The sequence below is a fragment of the Pleurodeles waltl genome, chromosome 1_1 (genome assembly GCF_031143425.1).
Source record: "Pleurodeles waltl isolate 20211129_DDA chromosome 1_1, aPleWal1.hap1.20221129, whole genome shotgun sequence".
NCBI classification, from domain to species: domain Eukaryota; kingdom Metazoa; phylum Chordata; class Amphibia; order Caudata; family Salamandridae; genus Pleurodeles; species Pleurodeles waltl.
The window spans coordinates 639,275,327-639,300,310 of NC_090436.1; the positions used below are offsets into that span (position 1 = coordinate 639,275,327).

General features: G+C 43.5%; 1 protein-coding gene across 1 annotated transcript in view; it reads left to right on the plus strand.

Annotated features, from left to right (window-relative positions):
* Positions 1-24,984, plus strand: part of LVRN (laeverin) — a 470,465-nt gene that overhangs the window by 208,348 nt on the left and 237,133 nt on the right. Inside the window, exon 10 of the mRNA XM_069226651.1 lies at positions 12,748-12,917. Coding sequence (XP_069082752.1) covers positions 12,748-12,917 — 170 coding nt within the window. The remainder of the gene's footprint in view (positions 1-12,747; positions 12,918-24,984) is intronic.

Consider the following 24,984-nt stretch of genomic DNA (forward strand, 5'->3'; position numbering starts at 1 on the left):
CTGTGTGCCCAATTTGACCCTGACCTGATATCTGCTAATCGTCACCCCACTGGGATCCCCCCTCTTGCGCAAGTTCTAGCAGTGCTCCATTTCCTGGCAAATGGTTCTTTCCAAGTGACAGTGGGCTTGGCAGCAGGAATGTCACAGCCAATGTTCTCAATAGTGCTGACGAGTGTTGTCTGCCTTGGTTAAACACATGTGTAGCTACTTTGTTTTTCCCCCAGGTTAAAGATTTGGCCACAGTGAAGGCCGAGTTCTATGCAATGGGACATATCCCCAACATAATTGGGGCGATTGATAGAACACATATTGCATTTGTCTCCCCCGTGCCAGAATGAACAGGTGTTCAGAAATCGGAAGAGGTTCCACTCTATGAATGTACAGATGGTGTGCTTGGTGGACCAGTACTTCTCCCACGTCAATGCTAAGTATCCTGGGTCGATTCATGATGCTTTTGTCCTGAGGAATAGCAGTATCCCAAATGTGATGGGCCAACTACAGAGGCACAGGGTGTGGCTAATTGGTGACCCCTGGTTCCCACCCAGTAGATGTTGGTGTATGGGTATGGTATGGGCCATATGGGATAGTGTGTGGCTAAATGTTGCACCTCAATATTTCAGGTGACTCTGGTTACCCCAACCTATCATGGCTGCTGACCCCTGTGAGGAATGCCAGGACAAGGGCAGAAGAACGTTGTAATGAGGCACATGGGCTAGCCAGAAGGATAATTGAAAGGACCTTTGGCCTCCTGAAGGCCAGGTTCCAGTGCCTCCATCTGACAGGTGGATCCCTGTGCTACTCACCCAAGAAGTTCTGCCAGATAGTGGTGGCATGCTGCATGTTGCATATCTGGCCCTCAGACGCCATATCCCATTCCTGCAGGAGTAGGAGGCTGGAGATGCCCATGTGCCAGCAGTGGACCCTGTGGACAGTGAGGATGAGAAGGCAGAGGATGAGGATGAGGACAACAGAACATCTGTGATCAGACAATTCTTCCAATTACACACAGGTAGGACAGTGTTACTTCACATTTCAATGACATTGGTTTGAATTTCTGTGGCACTGGCATGCTGATATTTCCCACTTCTATGGCCACTTACTGTTCCCTCTGGCAATTCATTTTGCAGATGTTGGTGACCTCACATATACTCCTGGTATGATCACTGCAGCCAGCTACAGGTCATTAATCTATGCTCATTTTCTGTACAGTTGATTTGCAATTTTTGTACCTGTTTCAATGATTACATAATTGATATACATGACATACTCCAAACTTCTTTTTTTTCCAAGGGTTTTAAACTATAGAGGGGTAAGTGCAATGGGATGGGGTGATGATGGAGGAAAGTCCAGGGTATTGTTCCAGTCTGTTTGTAGCACAGGTGCATTGTCCAAGGGGACATAGGAAGGGGATCAATGTCAGTTCAAGGTGGACAGGGTGGCAGAGTGGGACACAAAGGTGACGATGAGGAGAGTCTCATTTCCTGGCGGGGGTCTAGGCAAGTGTCTCTGGCTTCTGTCTGGATTGCAGGGAACATTTGCAGGATGGTTCACCTTCTGTAGGGGGAGGGGTGCTGGTGGCCTGTGAGTCCTGTGGCGGGGCCTCCTGGCCACTAGCAGTAGCAGAGGTGGAAGGCTGTTCAGATGTCTGGCTAGTGGCAGGGGCCCGCTGCTGTGTGACTGCCTCCCTCATAATATTGGCCATGTCTGCCAGCATCTCTACTATGGAGATCAGGGTGTTGTTGATGGCCTGCAAGTCCTCCCTGATCCCCTGTTACTGTCCCTCCTGCAGGCGCCTTTTCTCCTGCACATTGTCCAGGATCTGGCCCATTGTGTCCTGAGAATGTTGATAGGCTCCCAGGATCTCAGAGAGTGCCTCCTGGAGAGTCGGTTCCCTGGGCCTGTCTTCCCACTGGCGCACAGCAGTCCTCCCAGTTTCCCTGTTCGCCTGTGCCTCTGTCCCCTGAACCGTGTGCCCACTGCCACTGACCCCAGGTCCCTGATTGTCTTCGGTATGAGGTGTGGCCTGGGGTCCCTGTAGAGGTGGACACACTGCTGATTGACGTGTCCTGGGGACAGAGGTGTGGGTACACTGGGTGAGTGCTGTGGTGGTGTTTCCTGATGGGGGAGGCTCTGTGGTGGTGTGTGACTGGGCCTGGGTAACCAGCTGTCCAGAGGTCCCTGATCGGCCCGGTAGGTCATCCAGATCCTGAAGACCAGAGTTCATCACTGTGGGCCTTTTCTGTTGGGGGACTGGATATTGCTGGCACCTCCTTTCTGCTGACATTGGCTGGGATACCTGTGGGGATGTAAATGGTGTGTTATGGTTTCTCTGTCTGCCATATTGTGCATCCGTGGCTTGCCCTCTTTGGTTGTATTTGCCCTGGCAGCTTTCACTTGTGTACGTTGGTGTATGATGGGATGATTAGTTCTCTATAGTGTGCATGCTTTAGTGATGAGTGCCCATGCAGGCCTGTGAGTGGTGTCCATGCATTGGTAGAGCATGCTGGGCTTAGCATTGGGATGAGTGAGATGTGATGTGGGGGTGTGGGAAGTGGTGGAGTGATGGGAGTGAGGGTTAGGGTGGGGGTATGTGATGGCATGCAGGTATGGGGTGATAGTAGTAGAGAGTTGACTTATCAAGTCCTCCTCCTACTCCAGCCAGGCCCTCAGGATGGCCAAGACTTGCTCCTCCCAAGCTGTTAATTGTGGGGGAGGTGGTGGGGGTCCACTGCCAGTCCTCTGTACAGCGAGCTGGTGTCTTGCTGCAATGGAACGTACCTTCCCCTGTAGGTCTTTCCACCTCTTCCTGATGTCATCCCTAGTTCTTGGGTGCTGTCCCACGGCGTTGACCCTGTCCACGATTCTCCGCCATAGCATCATCTTCCTAGCTATCGATATCTGCTGCACCTGTGCTCCAAATAACTGTGGCTCTACCCTGATAATTTACTCCACCATGACCCTTAGCTCCTCCTCTGTGAAACGGGGGTGTCTTTGTGGTGCCATGGGTGTTGTGTGAGGTGTGTAGTGAGGGTGTGTTGGGTAATCCGTTGGGGTGTGTGATGTGGTGTGTGTGATTGTTGTGTAGGTGTGAATAGTGTGTGGCTCTAGTTGTGGCTGTGGTCTTGATGTCTCTCTGCTGGCAATGGTTTGGAATGGTAAAGGGTTGTGGGTTATGTGGGTGTGTGTTTTATAGTGGTGTGGGTGTGTGGGTGTGGTGTGTGTATGGGTGTCAGGTGTATGTTGTTTGAATTGTCCAATGTGGTGTTGTTTTGTATGTGTGTGTCCATTTTGAGCGCAGCTGTATGTACCGCCAATGGTTTACCACCGTTGAATGTCCACCTTGGTGATTCGTGGGTCATAATGTGATGGGCGTTGTTCTGTTGGCTTAATGGTGTAGGTTTTGATATCGCCAGTTTATCACTGACCTTTGGTCTGGTGGATTTGTGTATGTGGCGAATACTGACAGATTGGTGTGTATGTGTCATAATATGGTGAACGGATGTCCACCGCGGCCGCAGTTAGTTGGCGGCAGTCAGCGTGGCGGTAAGTGGGATTTCCCTCCAATGTCATAATGAGGGCCATAGTCTATTCTACTAGAGCCCATATAACCATGAAAGGTGTGCAGGCCAGCCTGATTGCTCCTTGTTCTACCATTCAGTGCTCTGAGCCTAAATTCAATTGTTACAGCCTTTACTTGTAGTGCCACCTTTGTCCATTTTTTAACATGTTCTAAACTGAACTTTGGTGTTAACCACCGTTGATCTTCCTTAGTCCTAAAATAAATGTCATCACTGTCTAAGGGTTCGGACTGTCATTATTGTGGTTGTTGTGTAGGAGGAATGGGTCTTTGTCATGTATAGTGGTTAGGCTTTCTGGAATCTGTATGTCTTGGTATCTTCTAGGGTCAGCAGAGGTTAGACATGTGGCCTTTTAGACATGTGATGTGCTCAGGTACTTTAGGAAGTATGGTGGTCATTCCAACCCTGGCGGTCCATGACCGCCGGGTTGGAGGACCGCGGGAGCACCGCCGACAGGCCGGCGGTGCTCCAATGGGCATTCCGACCGCGGCGGTAAAGCCGCGGTCGGACCGGCAACACTGGCGGTCTCCCGCCAGTGTACCGCCGCCCATTGGAATCCTCCAAGGCGGCGCAGCTAGCTGCGCCGCCGAGGGGATTCCGACCCCCCCTACCGCCATCCAGTTCCCGGCGGTCCGCCCGCCGGGAACCGGATGGCGGTAGGGGGGGTCGCGGGGCCCCTGGGGGCCCCTGCAGTGCCCATGCCACTTGCATGGGCACTGCAGGGGCCCCCGTAAGAGGGCCCCTAAATGTATTTCACTGTCTGCTGCGCAGACAGTGAAATACGCGACGGGTGCAACTGCACCCGTCGCACAGCTTCCACTCCGCCGGCTCGATTCCGAGCCGGCTTCATCGTGGAAGCCTCTTTCCCGCTGGGCTGGCGGGCGGCCTGAAGGCGGCCGCCCGCCAGCCCAGCGGGAATGTCAGAATTACCGCCGCGGTCTTTCGACCGCGGAACGGTAACCTGACGGCGGGACTTTGGCGGGCGGCCTCCACCGCCCGCCAAGGTCAGAATGAGGGCCTATGTCTTTTAAAACTTTACTAGTGGGCTTTTGGGAACTAGTATTTGTCCCTTTTAAATCTTGAGGTATGTACCCTATTTCTATCTCTGTAATATTTTGTGGGTGGTTGTGTCCTCTGACATTTATCACAATACTGTTTTCACTGTAGCCCTCCCAAAGTAAGCATTTGCATAATATTTAATATATTTCAGTTGATATTGCCAATGCTTGTGCTTTCCTGGCAGTATGTGTATTCATTGTGTGAAAGTAATTGCTTGCCTTTTTGTGATGTGATGCATGTGGCTCTTTTTGCCATTCTGTCTGAAACTAGCATAATTTTAAAATTAATTATTTTGGTTAAAATGTGTATTTTGTTGATAAATATAATGGTTTACATTTCATACTTACATTTATGCTGTTGCTTCAAATTGCTCTTGATTTTCTTCCATTTCTCTTTGATATCATTAAGATTTGGGTCAGGTGGGCTTTTATTTTCTGTTGGTGAGAAAATGTTTGCTTTAGTTACATGTTAAAAATACAGGTTTACTTAGTTTTGAGGAGTTCTGGGGTGTTAGTTTTAAAGCTTAACATATAAGGATGTGTTTATTTGACTTATTTTGAAAGTGTCTTTGTCCTCGTTGGAGGTTTTGTTGTGCATTGCTTTGTTTTTATATGTGGTTCTACGGTATCTAAGGACTAATGTTCATTGTAAAAGAGCAAGTTTAATCATTAGTTTATACATTTGAATTGTTAAATAGCGTCTGGTTACATTATTGTTCATTTAATTTTTAAACCTATTTGTGAAGGTGCCTTTTAATTTTCTTGAAGTCTTTCTGCTTTTTTGTGCAGTCTGGCAGAGTGTCATTTTCTTGAAGTTCTTAAGTTTTTGCTCTGAAAAATAAAGAGGTTTTGTGCTCTTCTTATCTTATTCTCTTCATTATTTTTCCATTTTCATTGGTTAGTTTGTTTTACAATAAACTTTATTGGCTATTTTATGTGTAGTTTGAATTTTTGTCAGATGTCTATTTAGGTGGATGCTAATTAGTGTTTGTTTTGCCTTTAAATATGTACATTTGTTGGATTGTTGGTTTTTTATTATATTTAAAATGTTACATTTAATTTATTTATTGTAATATTTATTTCCTTATATTCCTTGTATTCCTTGTAATAAACTTTGCATTTTTAAAATGTGTTATTTTTAGGTTTAAATAAATTTTTATTAATATTTTGTTGCCATGTTTAACCATGCATTTGATAACATAAATGGGTACTTCAAGCTCCGCAATGAACTATAGGCAATATAGAAATAACCCCTCCTCACCCCATCCAGCCGTCTCTCCTCCCCCATACACCCCACTGTTCCCATTTTAAAGTCAGGTTGCTGCAATTTCAGGGTTCCTGCTCTCTTGATTTCTAATACCGGCCATGTCTGAGTCCTATATGCCTTCATCATTTTTGTTCATTGTAGTATATTAGTCCTCAAGCTTGGAGGGATCTAAGAGTTTGACTGCTTGAAGGTGCTTTGGGCAAGATAATTCCTTAAAGTCTCTGCTATACTAGTCCAATATATAGCCCCATTGTTTATTGAAAGCTTTCTCCTCCCCCTGTCAGTTTTGACTGTTACTCCATGCTAAGAATACACCATAGTCTTTTAATCCATGTATGCTCAGATGGTAGAGTTTGCTGTTCACAAAGACTTAGAATAGTTTGTTTGGCTGCAAGTATGAGGTAGGGTATTAGATTTCCTACCATACCATAGATATTGGGTATGGAATGTCCCAGTAGAATCTTCTTGGAGCATCTGGCCAGGTCTGATCCTGTGATTTGCTCAATAGTGGACAGTATTGAGGACCAGGATTGTTTTTGAGACAGGTCCAGAGTATGTGGGTAAGGGATCCCTCCTCCATGCACCCCCTCCATCAGAGAGGGCTGCCCCATATTGTCTCCATCCATCCAAAGTGTGATGAATAGTTATTAGCAAGGATCAAGATTACCTCCCATTTATCAAGGTCCAATATGATGCCCAGCTGTCTCTCCCAAGCCCGCTGGAAGGTGTATTTTATGGGGCCTTGTGTAATAGTTAGCATATTATAAATTGGAAATGGCATGTTTGTCATCTGTGCAATGCAGAAGGAACTTTTCAAATGGAGTAAGGGCTGTCATCGCCCTTGTTCAACTCTAGGGTAGTGATGTATCTGTAAGGAGCAGCATCTTTCACTCTCTAGGAGATGGTACTCCTCTTTTTAAGTGTTTAAAAGATTTGATGGACCCTTGCATGAACATATCTTTTAACGTTTTGCACCCTCCCACCAGCCACATGATGTTCTGGTCAGTTCAGGTGTGAATTTGCGTTTTTTCCCAGAGGAGTGGGATTGGGGAGGGGAATGTAGTGACACCACACTTATCCCCCACTCTGTCCCAGAATTCCAGTGTCGCCCTTGGGATTAGGGAGATATATAATGTTTATGTCCGGTTGGATCAAAGTGGCCAGGGGATCTCCCATAGGGGCCCTGCTGAAATCCTGTGGTCAGTCATGAACCGTCCCTTCTCATTTTCTCTCTGCATCCTGTGGATAAGGTAGCACAGGTGTGTTGTGGCATAATGGAAGGTCAAGTTGGGAATTACCAAGCCCCATATTTGTTGGTGTAGGAAGCCCTGTTTCCAACCAATCCTCTCTGCCTTGCCCTGCCTTATGAAGTTAGCACAGATCGACTGAAGGTTAGCCATGTATTTACCCAGTATTTGAAGAGTTATGGTCTGAAACAGATTCAAGGGCATATTTATACTTTTGGTGAAAAACTGCAATAATGCAGTTTTGCACCAAAAAGTTTAGCACCAGCTTGTGCCATTCCTGAGCTCCAGCCGGGCGTCATATTTATGGAATGGTGCAAGCTGGTGCAAAGGGTGGCCTAGCTGAAAAAAAATGAAGTTAGCTGGGGGAGGGGGGGGGGGGCTGGCAGTATGGGAGAAGGGGGGTTTTCACCAAAAAATTACACTAGGCTCGTTAGAGTAAAAAAGATGACTCTAACCAGCCTAGCAGCATTTTCTGAGGAAAACAATACATACAACATGACTCCTGTCTTAGAAAAGACAGGAGTCATGCCCACCACCCCAGTGGCCAGCACAGGGGACCAGTGTCGTTGGCCATGGCTATTGCACCCTGTGCCATGCAGGGGGCCCCAAGTTGGGCCACTGATGGCACTTTCATTTTAAAAAAATATTACTTGCCCGTACTTACCCTACTTACCTGGGATGGGTGGGAGTGTTCCTGGGGCTTGAGGAGGTCCCCTGTGGACCCATTCCATAGGCCCCTTAACGCCTGGTCTCACTCAACCATTAAATAATGGGGCAAAGCAAGCCCCTCCTCCCACCCCTGCGTCATTTTAGCACGGGGATAAATATGGGGCTATGTGGTTAGCACCAATATTTAGATGGGAACGCCTATCTTGCATCTCATTGACGCAAGGTAGGTTCACACATCTAAAAAAAATTGCAAATTCCAATATTTTGACGTTAGATGGGTATAATGTCAAAATATAAATATGGAGTTAGTTTTGCGCCAATTTTGTGCAAAAAAAAATGATGCAAATTTGGTGCCAATGGGGTATAAATATTCCCCATAGTATCTTAGGCATTGTTGTCATTTTGTATGCTACTAATCTACTGAGGAGAGAAAGAGATTTATATTTCCAGCTGTTGAGCTTGCACCTGATGCTTCATTTCAGGCATTGGGGGTTAATGTCCCTAGTTTTTCCTAGCATAGAAGCTAGCACCAGGCTAAAGTATTCTATATGTGAGGTGGTCCATCGAAGAGAAGTGAGTGACTGCACCTATTGCACCACTGCCCGAGGGGTGGATATATTCAGGATTTTGGATTTGATGTTAATCTTGAACCCCAGACACTGTGATAGAGGTAAAGTTCCACAAGCTCCTGTGATAGGGAGACACTGGGGTCTACTAGAGTCAGGAGGATATCGTCGGCAAACATAGTCAATTTCAGCTGTTGTTGGCCTAGTCAGATTCCTTTAATCCAGGGATTATGCAGAATGTGCTGTTCTAGTGGTTCTAATGTAAGGGCAAATAGGGACACCCCTGCTGTGTACCTTGAGCTATGTTCACCCTGTCAGAAAGGAGGCTATTAACACAAATTTTGGCCCTCTGGGCTTGATAACCTGCAATGCGACAAATGTGTTCCCCATCCCCATCTCCCTCAGTACATCGGTCATGAAAACCCAGTAAACCCTGTCAAATGCTTTTTTGGCAACCTGGGTAGGCATAATATATTGCTTAGTTCTGTAGGGCTGATGTTGAGTAAGTAGAGGGCATTCTTTGTGTTGTTAACAGCTTGACGTGCTGGAATGAAGGCCAATTGGTCCGGATGTATCAAATTCTCCGTCAAGGTTTGGAGTCTTAAAGTGGCTATATTGGTAAGGATTTTGGTATCTTTGTTAAGCAGAGCATTTGGATGACATGATCGACATTCATTATGGTTTTTATTTGGTTTAATGATCAGGACTATAGTGGGTTAGTTTATGGTGGTGGTGCCCCTACCCTCCTCAATTATCTCCTGAAATACTTTGTGAATCACAGGCAATGTTGTGGGGCCAGAGCACTTGTAGAAGGCTTCCAAGAAGATGTCATGGCCCAGTGTTTTGGAGGATTGTAGTATAGGTATGGCTATGATGATTTTCTCTTTCTTCAGCGACTTTTCGGAAGTCATCCTATCTGAGTGGCTTAGCTTTGACAATTGGGGTTCCACAAGGTATTGAGTGCACTCTTGAGGATCTAATTGTTGTTTGTTGTATAGCTGGGTGTAATAGCTTTCTCTCTGTCTTCCACACACATTTGCCTTTGTCGGACATTGACTTCTGGCATAGTGATCTTAGCATGGTCGGCCCGTAGGAGGATCACTAGCATTTGCCTGATTTATTACCATGGTCATAGTATTTATTGTTAAGTTGTGCCAAGACATATGCTAGCCCATCAGTTTCAAAGATCTGAATCTGGCCTTGGACTGTGAGTACTTTCCTCCATGCTCTTGTGGAGTGGGTTCTCTTATGTTCCATCTCAAGCTTCCCAAGTTCTGCACCAAATTTAAGGCATGGTTCTTCTCGGAGTTTCCGGAGGCAAGCAGGTTCCACTATGAAAAGACCTCAAAGGACTGTCTTTAGAGCATCCCAGAGGGTGCCCACGCTCACCTCCTTGGTGTCACTATGGAGAAGATAGTCCTCAGTATCCTTCTTGATGTTATTGACTGTCATTAGTTCCTCAATAGGTAATCGTGAAGTTGCCATGTCTTAAATCTAGGTCCCCTGGCACCTATGTCGGTCAGGGTGAGAGTGTGATAGGATGTTGGGTGGAACCTGTCAGCTTGGGAAACTGGCACTTATCTAGGAGCATGTGGTTGAGTCTAGTATATGTTTGTGGGCTCCTGAAAAAAAAGAGTAGTCTATGGCAAGAGGGTAGAAGGTTCTGCAGGCATCGACTGTCCCGATCCCGATTCTTCTAATAGTACCCTACCTGTGGACAATATCCCTGTTGAGCCTGGATAAACTTTTCATGTCTTTGCCCCCCTTGACAATGGACACACCCCTGATTCGAAGGTTACAGTGGCAAGACCAGTTCTCCGGGTCCTCCTGTTTCTCTTGGAGCGCAGTCAGTTCACTGTTTATCATCACTAAGCTGATGCAGTACTCCCCTGGTCCCCAAGTCCTGTAGGGCCAGGTGGAGCTCTGAGAGTTTGTGTCTGAGGTCTCCTCGAACAGCACCAGACTCGCTCTAAATTTTTGTGAAGATGTGAACCATAACGCTTTTAGTAGGGACTGCCGGGTCGTCTGCTTATGATGCAGACTCCCGGTCTGAGTTTAACAGTGGCTGTGCAGGAGTCATAGTAGTGGGGTCCACTTTTTTTTAAAAGGGGTCCTGAAACAGTCCCTTGATGGCCGATTCCCTCTTAGATCTCACAGTGGATAAGGTGTCTATGTCACTGACTGCAATGTTTCTCAGCGATCCAACCAGAGAGAGTTCTAACTGGCCCTCGCCCCTCCAGGCGGGCTTCATGTGTGCCAGGCAGTCCACTGCTGACTTTTGCCCATGTACTGTTCCTCAAGAAGGTGTTAATCAAGAGGCTTTAGGTGGTAGTAGGGTAGGAGTACTGAATCAACACTGAGCAAAGTGGAAGCTGATCTCTCAGGGCTGGTGGTGAGTGGGTTTTCCCAGCCTTACAAAGGTAGCAGTAGAGCTCAATGGCGGGAGGTGTGGATTCTTCTTGTTTTTTCCCTCCCCCCTCTGTTATGGGAGGGGGGCACAGGCTGCTTTTCCCACCCTAGTGTGCAGAGACACCCCCGGGGAGCGTTTCACAGTGTTTGTTGTGCCACTGAGCCTCTGTTATTTCCATCTGTCAAAGGATCCCGAGGTAGGGAGCAAGTCATCTGTGATCCAGGCTTTTTCACCCTGCAGTCCAGATAGTGGGCCACTCTGAACACCATCCTCCGGCCATGAGGGCTCGCTGCATGAGGTAGGGGCTGCTACCCATTTGGGTCTCGCCTGTTCTAAGCTTTATGGGCGGATGCGCTCCAGTCATCTAGCTTGCCACCATCTTGTTCACAGTGTAGCAGGCTGCTCTCACTGTGTCCTCCATGGAATATGGTCACCTCTTGGCTTTTCCTAGATCCCTGCACACTCTGGGCGTCTTCCTGAGCCCCGTGCCCAACCCGGTATGCAAGTGGGGTCATGAAGAAGTCTACCAGTCAGGGGACATTCTGTCCTCGGACAAGTGCGCTTGAATCAAGCATTTGGTGCCATCTTCAACTTGGCCATACACCCCAAATGTAATATTTTTAATAGTAAATTAATGGTGAGTAGATATGGGCATATATTTGAATACCTTATGTTTGTTGATTTGCTATATTTTTGATTTTTTGTGTAGATTGATTTTGTATATTTCTTTAATTTTAAAGGAGAAGTTTATGATTTAAACTATTTTTTTTCATCATTTCAGGTAATATTATTGTAGTCAGTATTGTGTGTTCTAATATTTTTTATATGTCTACATGTTGAATTTTGTGGTTTCAACATGTGTCTTTTTGATATTCTTAAATTTAGATGTTCTGATAGCGATATTTTCTGTCATCAATATTTGTGTAATTTTTGGTTAAGTATATGGCAAGTATTATTTTTGTAATCAATATTATTTTGATGATATTTTGGTGAGTTGATATTGTTTCCACAATATTCTGTCATGAAACCCAAAGTTTTCAACACTTTTAATATGATTAGTCACCACTTTTGGCTTTGTCATTTACCATGCACTTAAAAGTCTCTTGCAATAGTAAAGCAAATAGCTTGGTCAAAGTGAAACCAATTAGATTTGCGAATGCTTGTTAGTTAAGGGGAGATGCAATGGGCCCTCCTTGGAAATAGACTGGAGTAGCCTTCTGTCACACACAATTTCTCTTTAAGCTACATAAATTGAATTTTTGTGGTCAAACTGTGCTGTCAAACAGGGCCCATTTTGGTCAATATGGCCCTGGGGAAAACGAAAGACCTATGTGCAGTAACTTCTAATGTTATTCAGTATCCGGAGCTCCTGATGTTTGACCTATTCATAGCTCATCGAATTTCCTTCCTTTCTCGTGCCTATGCCCTCAAGTTGAATTTGCTGGAGAGTGTTAGTTCAAACCAGAACTTGCAAGCATATTTTATGTAATGTAAATCTAACCTAGATTTTTCCTTCCTGCAGAGTTCTTTGAAACTGTGTTGTACCAGTAACTTGTAGATATTGTTTTATGCAGATGTATACTTTGCACAGCATTTTCTCACAAGTGACTTTACACAAATAATGGACACTTGAAAATGCTTGTAAAGGTTCAGATTTTCTCACTGAAGGCCCCCCATGCCAAACTATAGGTACTATGAATGTTAATGTTTTCTTGCAATTTTGTGAGAATAATGAATACTTCATGAATATAAAGCTATGCAATTTCCAAACTCCATACCTATCTTGAGTTCACATAAGACAAATATTTTGTTCCAAAACTGCCTTTGAAAAGCCAGTTTTCATGAAAAATATTTGCACCCTCTTTTAAAAACAATTTAGTAGGCACCACTGCAACCCACTTTCTCTTAGTATCTGGAAAAATTATATAACATTTCTGAATCTTTCTTTGAAGGTTTTGGATGACCAGGATGAAGTACAGCTGCCAATGTCTATCCAAAACATAATGGATTCCTGGACTTGGCAAAAGGGAATTCCATTGCTGACATTAAACACATCCACAGGCACCATTACGGAAGAGCAGTTTTATGAAGAGTCAGAAGACAAAGATGTTTTTCATGACAAGTATGTCCAATTTTCTGTGTAATTTCAAATGCACTCTTATTAAATCAGTGTGTGGATCAGTCATGAACTCTTTCTAGGTCAAAGCACTTCTTTCTTCGCCAAAACACTGAATAATGCATGTCCTTTCGAATGCTGGGTTTAACAACACCTTAGAATAACATTATTAATAGTTCTTTACAGCAATATTTAGCATTCCTAATATTATTGTTTTAAGGCTGAACATGTGCTTTACATTGTACGTTTTAAGTGTTTATATTTATGCATTTTCTTGGAAATATATATTAAGGAACAAGTAATAAATACATCAATAACACATGGACCTGCCATACATACACTAAAGAGTGGATTGGTCACATTCCTCCAATCATATTTATGTGTCTCTTTTCTATATTGAATGTAAATTATTTGCAAAGATTGAGGCTATGTGACTTGCAAATATATTTTTATACTGACTATGTGCAATCATAATGGGATTATCAAGGACAGAACTGCAGCAACAAATTCTAGGTTGAATTGTAATCTTCTCAGTGTAATACCACATAGTTCAAGATATTAATATATGTTTGTTAATAAACAAATATCATCAATATTTTTTACACTGTGGTGCCTAGAAGGTGCCTAGGATGTTCAGCTACCATCAATGTGGAACATTCTGAATGTTTAATTACTATGATGCAGTTAATATCCTGATGACATTAAATGTAATGTTCTCTTTAAATCCTAAATTAAGTATTATGGATAACTATGCACAATATTTACAATATAATACTCACTCTAAATGAAACTGAAATCCCACCATGGGCACGAGGACGCTAAAGCTTCACCCTCCACCCCACCACACACAATTTTGTTTTTATAATATAAAACAATATGTCATTTATTTAGATAGTGGCATTGGGAGATCCATTATGAAACACCGTCCATAAACTTTGAGAAACTGATTGGCAAAATTGGATATCTATTTGAACCTTCATCTCCACTGCATCTATCATCATGGTGCAGAACTCTTGACATGATAACAATGATAACGTCGCCATTAGTTATACACTTTATATGTATGTTGGTGCTTGCAATTTCTGGCAAAATGTATAATGAATAATTGTGTATTATTACAATTTATGAATTACGTTATTATATAGCATGAAAAAGTGTGGATTTAACTACATAAACTATAAAATTCTAAGTATATCAGTATCATAAGGCTTTTATACTAAAATAGCAGCAACATTAGTTTCTTCCTTGTCACAGGATAACCATTTTGAGTTGTTAATTGTGAAAGAGTTATTAGTCAAGCCATTTTCACTCAGAAATGTATGTAATAATAATTCATGTAAGTTGTAAGAGAATTGGGCAGTGGTAAAATATGCAAAGTCTGTAACTTTTGAGGAAGGGAAGTTTATAAAAAAACAATGAGATATCTGGGATAAAGTACATTATAAGAATATTACAAGTCACTGAGGGGTTCCATGACTATATAGAGGAACAAGGCCAAAGGCCAAATTCCTTACAAAGGTTATGGAATTCTGAGATGACTTGCAGTATCCTTATCATGTAATGCAAGGGGTATATTCTTCCTTATAATACATGGTCACATAATCACCAGCGGCGGCTGCCTCAAATCCCAAGGGGAGGGGTGGGTGGGAGGAGAGACAGGAACAAGAGGAATAAAAAATTGATTAAAAAAAAAGTACCTGTTTCCATTGTCGCTTTCTGTGGCCTCACTCCTCTGCTCTTCTTCTGGTGTCCCAGCATTTACTGGGACACCAGCACAGGCTCCCCAGCAATCCTGGTGCTTCTCTCATGCTAAACATAGCATGAGAGCAGGACCAGGATTGGTCTTAGCAGCTTGTTCTGCTGCTCAGACAGTGCACTGTAGTATATGCGGTTTCTCCAACCTGCTTGTGTAGCACAGCCGGGTTGGTAAACCTAAGTGCGCATGTGTGTTTGGCTGGCCTGACTCAAGCACACTTAGAAGTGCACAGACTCCACTTCCTCTCCCCTCTCCCATGGCCCAGCCTCGCCCCTTCCTTCCTGGTCCTGGCTCAGCTGCTGGCTGAATCAGGAGCTGAAAAATAAAATGATAATAATATATTGTTTTATTTTTTAGCTCATGGCTTAGCCAGGGAGGCGACGCTCCTTCGCCATTGCGAAGGAGCCGCCCCTGATAATCACTTTTGCCACAAACCACTTAAGTCCTTTCAGCAAAGCTCTTTGATATGAAAGAGAGAGCTTGTTTGCAAACATGAAAAATAAAAATAGGTGTTTGAATGAAAACTAAAAATCAAATCTCTGGTGCAATATTAAACAGATTTAAAAAACTGTTGTATGTTTATTGCAAAAGATAACAGAATCAGCTTAATATGTCAGTTCTATTTTTTTTTAAAGGTGCATATTTGCAGAATATGTAGAAGCTTGCAAAAAGATTATAACTTTTTTATAATAACCTCAGGATTGCAAAAAATAAACATGTTGCCAGAAATATATTTTCTCTGCTTGCTACTATACAGAAAAAGACAGAGAGGAAAGAAAAGCCATGGTTTCTTCCTGCTTTAAACAGCTGTTCCATTTATGTTCTGTGACTTGACTTGCCTTTCACCTCGGCTGCTGGCACTGGTCGCAGGCATTTTGACATCAGAACGTAACTGTAATAACTTATAATAGTTGAGTTCTGGCATCTTTTCTTTATAATCGGTGACTGGGTGTGTCACAAGTTGCCAATTATAAATACATTTGATACAGGTGAATATACAGGAATTACAGGTTCCAATTTTTTAAATCATAATATCTACCTGCATTTGGCTCCATAATGAAATTATATCAGTTCTAATGGCTAAACTGGTGGTATTGCATTTTGTAGTATGTTTAGTAGTACTATAATGATATTACTCACTTACTACAAAATGCTATTCATTAATCTAAGTGTGGAGGTCTCCTCCTCTATCGCTCCTGTCTTTTATATGTGGAGATCTCCATCTGAGTTTGGACATCTCTGCACACGTTCATATAAATTCTAGTAGAAAATATGGGCGGGTAAATGAGAGGTGGTTGGGGGTACTTACTACAAAATGGGGGAGGTTCAGCAATGCGGCTTAGTGAGGGTTAAGGAGGAAAAAGGAGGAACATTGACACACTCACAAAAGAGAAAGCCCATTCATATTCACAAGCTACACTTTTAAAATTACTAAAGACAAAAAGGACCCGCAACAATCATAAAAGCATTCCAGCTCAGACCTGGAGTAAAGACAGGCACTTAAAATAACTCCCACTAGGAAATAATGTTAAAATAAATTAATATATCATGCTACATATATACATATATATATCCCAACAACGCGTTGCCAAAAACACACGAGAAACCTCGGTTTTACAAAAACAACGTACTGTGACTCTTATCGCACCAGCGTGTTTATTCAACTTACAGCAAAGAAAAAATCCTGACGCGTTCCGGAGCCTCTGCTCCTTGCTCACCGGTTAAATATATATATAAATATGGTCCTAACTTAAAAATCCAAAGGTTCTGGGGAGGTTATAGTTAGTAACCATACGTAACTATAGAAATTCACCTGTTAAAGTAAGAGTTTCCTCAAGTAACTATAACTTGTACCCTAGGCATTACAGTGATATTATCAAGGATGCTATCAAAGATAACATGAATGCCGTAATTTGTGGGGTAATTAGCAGTGCATGACTAGGGCGCAAATTATAGTTACCTTACGGCACAAGTTATAGTTACTTCACTAACTATAACGTCCCTGTAACCTTTGTTTTTTTCTGTGAATTTCTATGTTTTTAAAAAATTTGATTTCCAAACTATAACGTGGCTGTAACTTTTGTTTTTTTTCAGTAAATTTCTATGTTTTTTTTAACGTATAGTAATCTTGATTGCAATACGTTAATCCACTCACCACCGCTCATGGCCTTCGGACATACTCTGCGGCGATTGGCCACAGGGAGGTCAACCCCCCATAAGAAACCAATATTGCACCATGCATGGTCTTCGCCCGTGCGCAGCGGAGGTTGCCTGCAAGACCTGGACTGCAGCCAGACCCTGTGCCTCCCCCTCAGCTAACCAACCAACCCCAGGCTGCACACGACCCTTTGGCTGTGCACAGTGGGAGTTGGCCACGGCCTCTCTGGGTGGGTGCATGAATGTCTGAGTGGGTCTGTGAGTGGGTGCAAAAGTGTTAGACCTGACAGCCTCAGGGTGGTCATCCTCCAACCTTTTACCTGCCTGACTCCCTCCATTTTTCTGACCCTGTTTTTGTTGGTGTTAGGACTCTGAGCACTTTACCACTGCTGTCCAGTGCTAAAGTGCATATGCTCTCCCCTAAACATGGTAACATTGGTTCCTACCCAATTGGCATGTTTGATTTACCTGTAAGACCGTAGTAAAGTGCACTACATGTGTGCACCGGGCTTGTACATTAAATGCTACTAGTGGGCGTGCAGCACTAATTGTGCCACCCACATAAGTAGCCCCTTAACCATGTCTCAGGCCTGCCATTGCAAGTCCCGTTGACTTGGCATTTAAAACAACTTGCCAAGTCTTAAACTCCCCTTTTTCTTCATATAAGTCACCTCTAAGGTAGGCCCTAGATAACCCATAGGGCAGGGTGCTATTTAGGTAAAAAGCAGGGAATTTACTTATGTATTATACATGTCCTGGTAGTGAAAAATTTGTTTTCCCTTACTGTGAGGCCTGCTCCTCTCATAGACGAGCATTAGAACTACCCTCACATACTGTTAAGTGGTAGATTCTGATCTGGAAGGAGTAGCCCTAACATGTTTAGTATTGCCAGAATGGTAATAGCAAATCCTGCTTACTGGTGAAGTTGGATTTAATATTACTATTTTAGAAATGCCACTTTTAGAAAGGAGGAGCCTGAAAGGCCTCCCCGCGGTCTTGATAAAGATTAAGCACAGGAGCCCGCGCTTAGTTTTTGTAAAAACATTTTCACTGGATCTGCAGATCTGCCACAAATCGCGGTGAGAATTAGAAAGAAAAATGCTTTTTATCCCTGGGGGGGTCCCTTTGAGAACCCAGCACCAGAGCTAAGGGGTCAAGGTGTTCGTACCCTGGCTCCTTTTGTATTTTTTATTCTCTGCACTTACTGCCATCTGTGCTTTACAGCCCTGTCTCCAACCCACGTGTGGTCTGTGCTGGTTGACAGCTCCCCTTGTGCATTCCACCCAGACAGCCATAAACACAGGACACTCAGTCACATCTGCATTCATCTGCATACTGAATGGGTCTCCCTGGACAGGAAGGGTGGAGGGGCTCTCTCTTACATTTCAAAGGCCAGTGGCCTGCCCTCACACAAGGGACTGAGAAGCCTCTACAGGGATCCTGGCAGACAGGACTGGGCTGAAAGGGGAACTTGTGCACTTCAAACCCACTCTTTGAAATTTTCCCCCAATTCAAAGGCATTTTGGGGTATATAAACTGGGTCTCTGACCCCAACTACACTCAGCCAGATGAGCTGCCTGGCTCCCCAAAGGACTCATCTAGACTGCTTTGCTGAGCAAGACTGCTGCCCTGCTTGTTGCCCTGCTGCCCTCTGAGGTTGCTGGAAGGACTCTTCCTTCTCAAAAAGTGTTCTCCAAGGGCTTGGATTGAGCTTGCCTCCTGTTCTGAAGTCTCAGGGCCAACAAAGACATCACCAGCTAGCTTTTAGCTAGCTTCCCAACTTCAGTGACGCCAAGAATGACTTCAGCGATGCCAGCACCATGCACGCAGCGACCGTGGCCTGCAACGCAAGTCCGATGTTGCTACGACGCCTCTGAAGAGTGATCGCGGCACTGTGAAGTTGACTCATCACTACTTGACTGCCTGGATTCATCGACCCCATCGGACTGCACCAGCTCCCTCTGCAACTGGATGGAACCGATGCCTTGTCTCACCTTCCGCGCAGTACAGAACTGACCCCTCACCTACCCAGATGCCATAAGGGACTGACGCTGCACCAGCTCCAGAGACGATTCATTTCCACGACTGTGTGCGACGTCTTTGTTTCTTTGTTTCGAAAGGTACTGTGCCTGGGGGGTCCGTGTGACTCTATGACTGGTGCATGTGGTGTCGGATTATTGGGAATGACTCCTTCAACAATGCTGTGATAGCCCCAGTTGGAGCTATTAAGTTTCTAAGCGCTTTAGTGGGATTTCATCTTTAAGAATTCATAACTTTGCCTGTGTTCATTGGATTGTCATTGTTCCAACCTTATTTTATTCAGATAAATATTGTCTATATTCTGAACCTGTGCGGTGTATTTTTGTGCTGTTTTCACTGTGTTACTGTATGAGTTATTGCATAGATACTTGCCTTCTAAGTTAAGCGTGACTGATTTGTACCAAGCTACTTGTTGGGGAGCACAGGATAATTTGGATTGTGTTATGCCTTACCCTGACTAGGACCATGGTCCCTACTTGGACAAGGGTGTATACCTCTGCCAACAAGAGACCCAAGTTCTAACAGTAAGTGTCTGAGTGGGTGGGTGAGTGAGAGAAAGAGATTGAAAGAGAGAGAGAGAGAGAAAGAGAGTGAGAGAGTTCTTTAGGCTTTGATGTATGATATACTTAGAATTAGATATTTTGGCACAATTTGAAAAGACACATGTTTTTTAATTGTCAATTAAAAAGAGTAAGCTCGCCTTTCAGTATGAGCCTTAAATATTTGAATAAAAAAAAAAATAAAGGAGGGAAACGACCAGGCACACGCCTGGATTCAAATCCTCAATGCTCATCGTGAAGGTCTGAGACATTCACACTTGAGCTATTTATTTATTTCTCTTTTTTTTTTTTTTTTTTTAGCCTTTATGGGTTATCTGGGACCATCTGGGGAGTCTCAAGGCCTCCTCCGCATTCCCTGACTATATATATATATTTATTTTTAATATGCCCTTATGGGATATCTGGGACTGCGGGGGAGCCTGAAGGCCTCCCCCGCGGTCCCTGAATTTATTTATTAATTTATTTTCTAGTATACCCTTACGACCTATCTGGGACTGCGGGAGGAGCCTCAATGACTCCCCCAAGGTCTTGATAAAGATGAAGCACAGGAGCCCCCGCTTAATTTTTGGGAAAAATTTTCACTAGATCCGCAGATCTGCCACAAATTGTGGTGAAAATTAGAAAGAAAAATGCTTTTTATCTCTGGTGGGTCCCTTTGGGAACCCAGCACCAGAGCTAAGCTATATATACATAGTTCTACATTTAAAATAAATATATACAATTAATTTACATTTAGATAAAAACTTTAAAATATTTGTAATTGTAATAAAAGTTTTCAAGTTTTCCCATGGTATACTATAAGGAATTTTCTACCCATTAGCATTGACCTTACTAGACCACGGAAGCACGGCCGCACTCATCCTCCTCGACCTCTCCGCTGAGTTTGACACCATCTCCCACTCCACCCTCTGTGCCTGACTACACAAAGCCGGCATCCAAGATAAAGCACTGGATTGGATCAGGCCCTGCCTCACAGGAAGAACACAGTGTCAGACTACTGCCGTTCATGTCAGAACCCAAAGACACATGCTACGGAGTGCCCTGAGTATCATTACTCAGCCTGACACTTTTCAATATCTACAACCTCTAGCTAAGATCATCAAACAACACAGGCTATACATAATCTCCTACGCAGACGATACCCAACTGATATTCTCCCTGTCCGATGACCCTGCAAAGGCCAAAATAAATTTCCACAACGGGATGAGAGCAGTCAGCGCCTGGATGGAAACCAGCTGCCTCAAACTCAACTTGGACAAGACAGAGATCCTCGTAATTGGCTCCACCCCTTCTGTCTGGAATGACTCCTTGTGGCCCACTGCACTGGGAAACACTCCCACTCCCACGGGACACCCACGCAATCTAGGCATCATCCTGGACTCCTCTCTATCCATGACCAGCCAAGTCAACGCTGTCTCATTGTCATGCTTCTACACCCTCCGACTCCTTCGAAAAAAATTTAAGTGGGTCCCCTCTGACACGAGGAAGACAGGCATCCACGCACTCATCACTAGCAAACTGGACTATAGCAACACACTCTATGCCGGCATCACCAAGAAACTACAATCAAGACTACAAAAAATCCAGAATACAGAGGCCAGACTCATCTTGGACATCCCCTGACACAGCCACATCTCCTCCCACCTCAGAGACCTACACTGGCTCCAGGTCAACAAGCTCATCACATACAAACTCCTGATCCACACCTACAAGGCAATACACAACATAGGACCGGCATACCTCACCCACTGCCTTGCCTTCTACGTACCCAACAGACAACTCCGCTCTTCCGAGCTCGCCCCTGCAGCCTTTCCCAAGATCCGGGAAAGCACAGCAGGAGGAAGATCCTTCTCCTACCTTACAGCCCAGACATGGAACACGCTACTGTTAGCACGTCAGACCTTAATAAGTAAACTTACAAGGGGACGCTAATAGGTCGATAAACCTTTTGACCAACGCTTGAGACCCACCATATAGGCCCAGTACCAATATCGATCAATAACCAATTGTCAATTATCAATAATAATCAATAACATTAGTAATCCATAGGAGTCAGTAATTGACACACCATGACCTTGCAGTCATGAATAACCACACCTTTATGTAAAAGTTAGAGTATTTATTTCCATATTGACAAAGCTAATGTCACGTAAATTAATCTCAAAATCAAATGATAAACATACAGAAACAACACTGGCTGTCCATAGCGGAGAAAGAAACGCAATGTAATCAAGGCTTGAGCTACTACACATTCTAATATTACAGTGCAAATTAATAGCAGGGATAACTGCGCAAACGATATCACATACATTTAGGGGCATATTTATACTCTGTTTGCGCCGGAATTGTGTCGTTTTTTTGACGCAATTCCGACGCAAAACTAACTCCATATTTATACTTTGGCATTAGACGCGTCTAGCGCCAAAGTCCATGGAGTTTGCGTAATTTTTTAGCTTGGACACCTACTTTGCGTTAATGATATGCAAGGTAGGCGTTCCCGTCTAAAAAATTGACTCCGAGGCATGTGCGCCGTATTTACACTCCCGGGCAAAATTCACGCCCGGGAGTGGGCGGGTCAAAAAAAATGACGTTCCGCCGCTTTGGTGCCGTTTTTTAGCGCCTGGTCAGGGCAGGCGTTAAGGGACCTGTGGGCTCGGAAGGAGCCCAGAGGTGCCCTCCCATGCCCCCAGGGACCCCCCCTGTCACCCTTGCCCACCCCAGGAGGACGCCCAAGGCTGGAGGGACCCATCCCAGGGACATTAAGGTAAGTTCAGGTAAGTATTTTTTTATTTTATTTTTTGTGGCATAGGGGGGGCCTGATTTGTGCCCCCCTACATGCCACTATGCCCAATGACCATGCCCAGGGGACAGAAGTCCCCTGGGCATGGCCATTGGGCAAGGGGGCATGACTCCTGTCTTTGCCAAGACAGGAATCATTTCAATGGGGGTTGGGAGTGGAAAAAAATGGCGCAAATCGGGTTGAGGTGAAAAATTTGCCTCCGCCTGACTTGCCCCATTTTTTGGCACCCAAGCTCCATATTCCCCTACGCCGGCGCTGCCTGGTGTACGTCATTTTTTTTCACGCACAACAGGCAGCGCCGGCGGCTAACGCCGGCTAACGTCATTGAATAAATACGGCGCCAGCATGGCGCTTCAGAATGGCGTTAGCCAGCACTAATTTTTTTGACGCAAAACTGCGTTAGCGCAGTTTTGCGTCAAAAAGTATAAATATGGCCCTAAGTTTCAGCAAAGAAAAGACCTCAAATGTTATTCCATATAACAAACTTCATCAGTGATCTCCCTAATATCAGATTAGAATTAGCATGTTGGGCTTCATGCAAAACAATTTAGTCAACACAAATTAGGAAAAACATCTAACTATGGCTCTTTCAAAATAGCGCGGTTGGTACCTAGAAACAAAAGCAAATAGACATAGTAAACAACATTTTTGTGAATATTCCTATACTCAGCATGGATCAGCAAGCAGTGTCAGCCTTCGTCTTCAGGACATCAGTTCGGTCAGCTAGGTATCAGGATTCAGCATCAAAGTTCAGAAAGGCAAAGTCTTTAAGCAGTAAAGTTAAGCATGTCTCATCTCAAGACGGAAAATGGGCAGCGTCTAAAATGGCTAATGGCAAATGGTGACTTCTTTTTAGTGCAGTCCAGCTAAGTTAGATTTCCTAAAACTACTTCCCAAGTCCCTATTGGTCAAGGGATCGCATGTTCACACTTTGTCCAATAAAACTAAAACTTCAAATCTACATTTCTACTAGTACACGGTTCACATGTCGATGATTGGCTCCTTTCGTACTGTTCTCATCATCCGGCTCGTCAGGTAACAATATTGTTACAGCTTATACTCCAGTCAGTATGGTCATTGTTCTCTCCTGAGAAAGTCAGTTTTACACACATTGCATTTACAATGTTGCATTTGCAAGAACAGCATCTTCTAGTAAGCAGTCCTCATGAGAAAGACTTTTAGCTGCGAGCACATCAAGTCAGCACAGTGGAAAATCACAATTTAATTCTCTAAGCAGACATTTTATTAAGTGCTTCAGAAATACAGCTTGACATTAGGCCATGCACCTAGGCCAAGAGCTCCACTAAGTTAAGGCTTTCAATTATTAAAGCTAATACATAATGCATAACCCTTAATATGACATATTATTGCATTAATCAAACAAAAGCTCAACATTTCATATTAATAAGCCATTAATAAGTACACTTCGTGAACATTGGCGGCCACTCACATGGTCATACTTTCGAATGTGTACATTATTTTCTCTAGATTATTACATTTTCTATGCAAATTCAACACTCAGGATACATGAATATTCATTAGTAATTTTACTAAAAGCTCCTGCTCTAACACTACTTCTCAAACTCAGGCAGACCGCATCACTGAAGCAGTTCAGGAAGGGCCACAAGACCTGGCTTTTTGATTGAGCAGCACACCCACAAACAGTGCCTTGAGACCATAGGGGTGATTAGCCACACTTTAGAAATCACTGATGACCTCTGTCAACGTATGAAAAGGGGATAGTAGTAATTTTACACTCCTAAATTTGGCTGCACCACCTCTTTTGTGGGTGAAGACATGTAAAATGTACACCTGGAAATGGTGGATAGCTGAAAGAAGTGCATTCACTACGAAGTGTAAGAGTAAATGTACATGCATATATTTACTCATTTGTAAATTTATCTATGTGGATATGTCTTTTAATCAATACAAACATGAAATTGGCCTAATCAGTAATCATTATAATTGATATACAAGCCTAAAAGGAATATGGACAAAGTACACATAATATGATATCTCCTCCTTGACACCTGCAAAAACCTCTGAGAAAAATAAACCTCTGAAGCATGGAAATGGCTAGTCAGCTGTTGGTCTGTATCATCTCATTTGTCATAAACATGAAATGCAAAATATTATCTGTAGACAAAATTAAATGAGGAATTTGACCAGGAAATTGACCCAAATTTGTAAGGCAAAAATGGAATTGTTATCTTTGTTTCCAAGGCAAAAATATTTTTAAAAAACAATTTTACTCTTTGTGTGTATAACATTATTGGCACCAGCATGTTTATAAAGAAAATTAAGTACTGGCATGTTCACAACAGCGTTGGTTTACAGATTCAGTTGGTTTTTGACTGATGCAGAACAAATACCTGCTGAAAACATATGTAGGGAGAGTAAAAGGTATTTTAAACATACACACTCCTTTTCATTGGCATACAGTTGATTTAAGACTTATATCCATAAATGATATCTTCGCTTAAGATATACGAAAAACCTTTCATATGGTTGCAGAAAGTGGTAATAGCATAACGCACTATTAGAAAGACTATGATAATATCTATCTAGTGAAATTGTAGACTACATTATGTACATTAGGTAATTTGGAAATTAACTTTATAGATTTTCCTTGGGGGTTTCAGGGATTTCAGAAAATTCTGGTATTCTCGCAGTAAATATTTATCTGAAAGTGCTGGGAATAACAAACTAAAAAATGACTCTGACTATACATAGGTGAAAAGTTCTTAATCTTTTCCATTT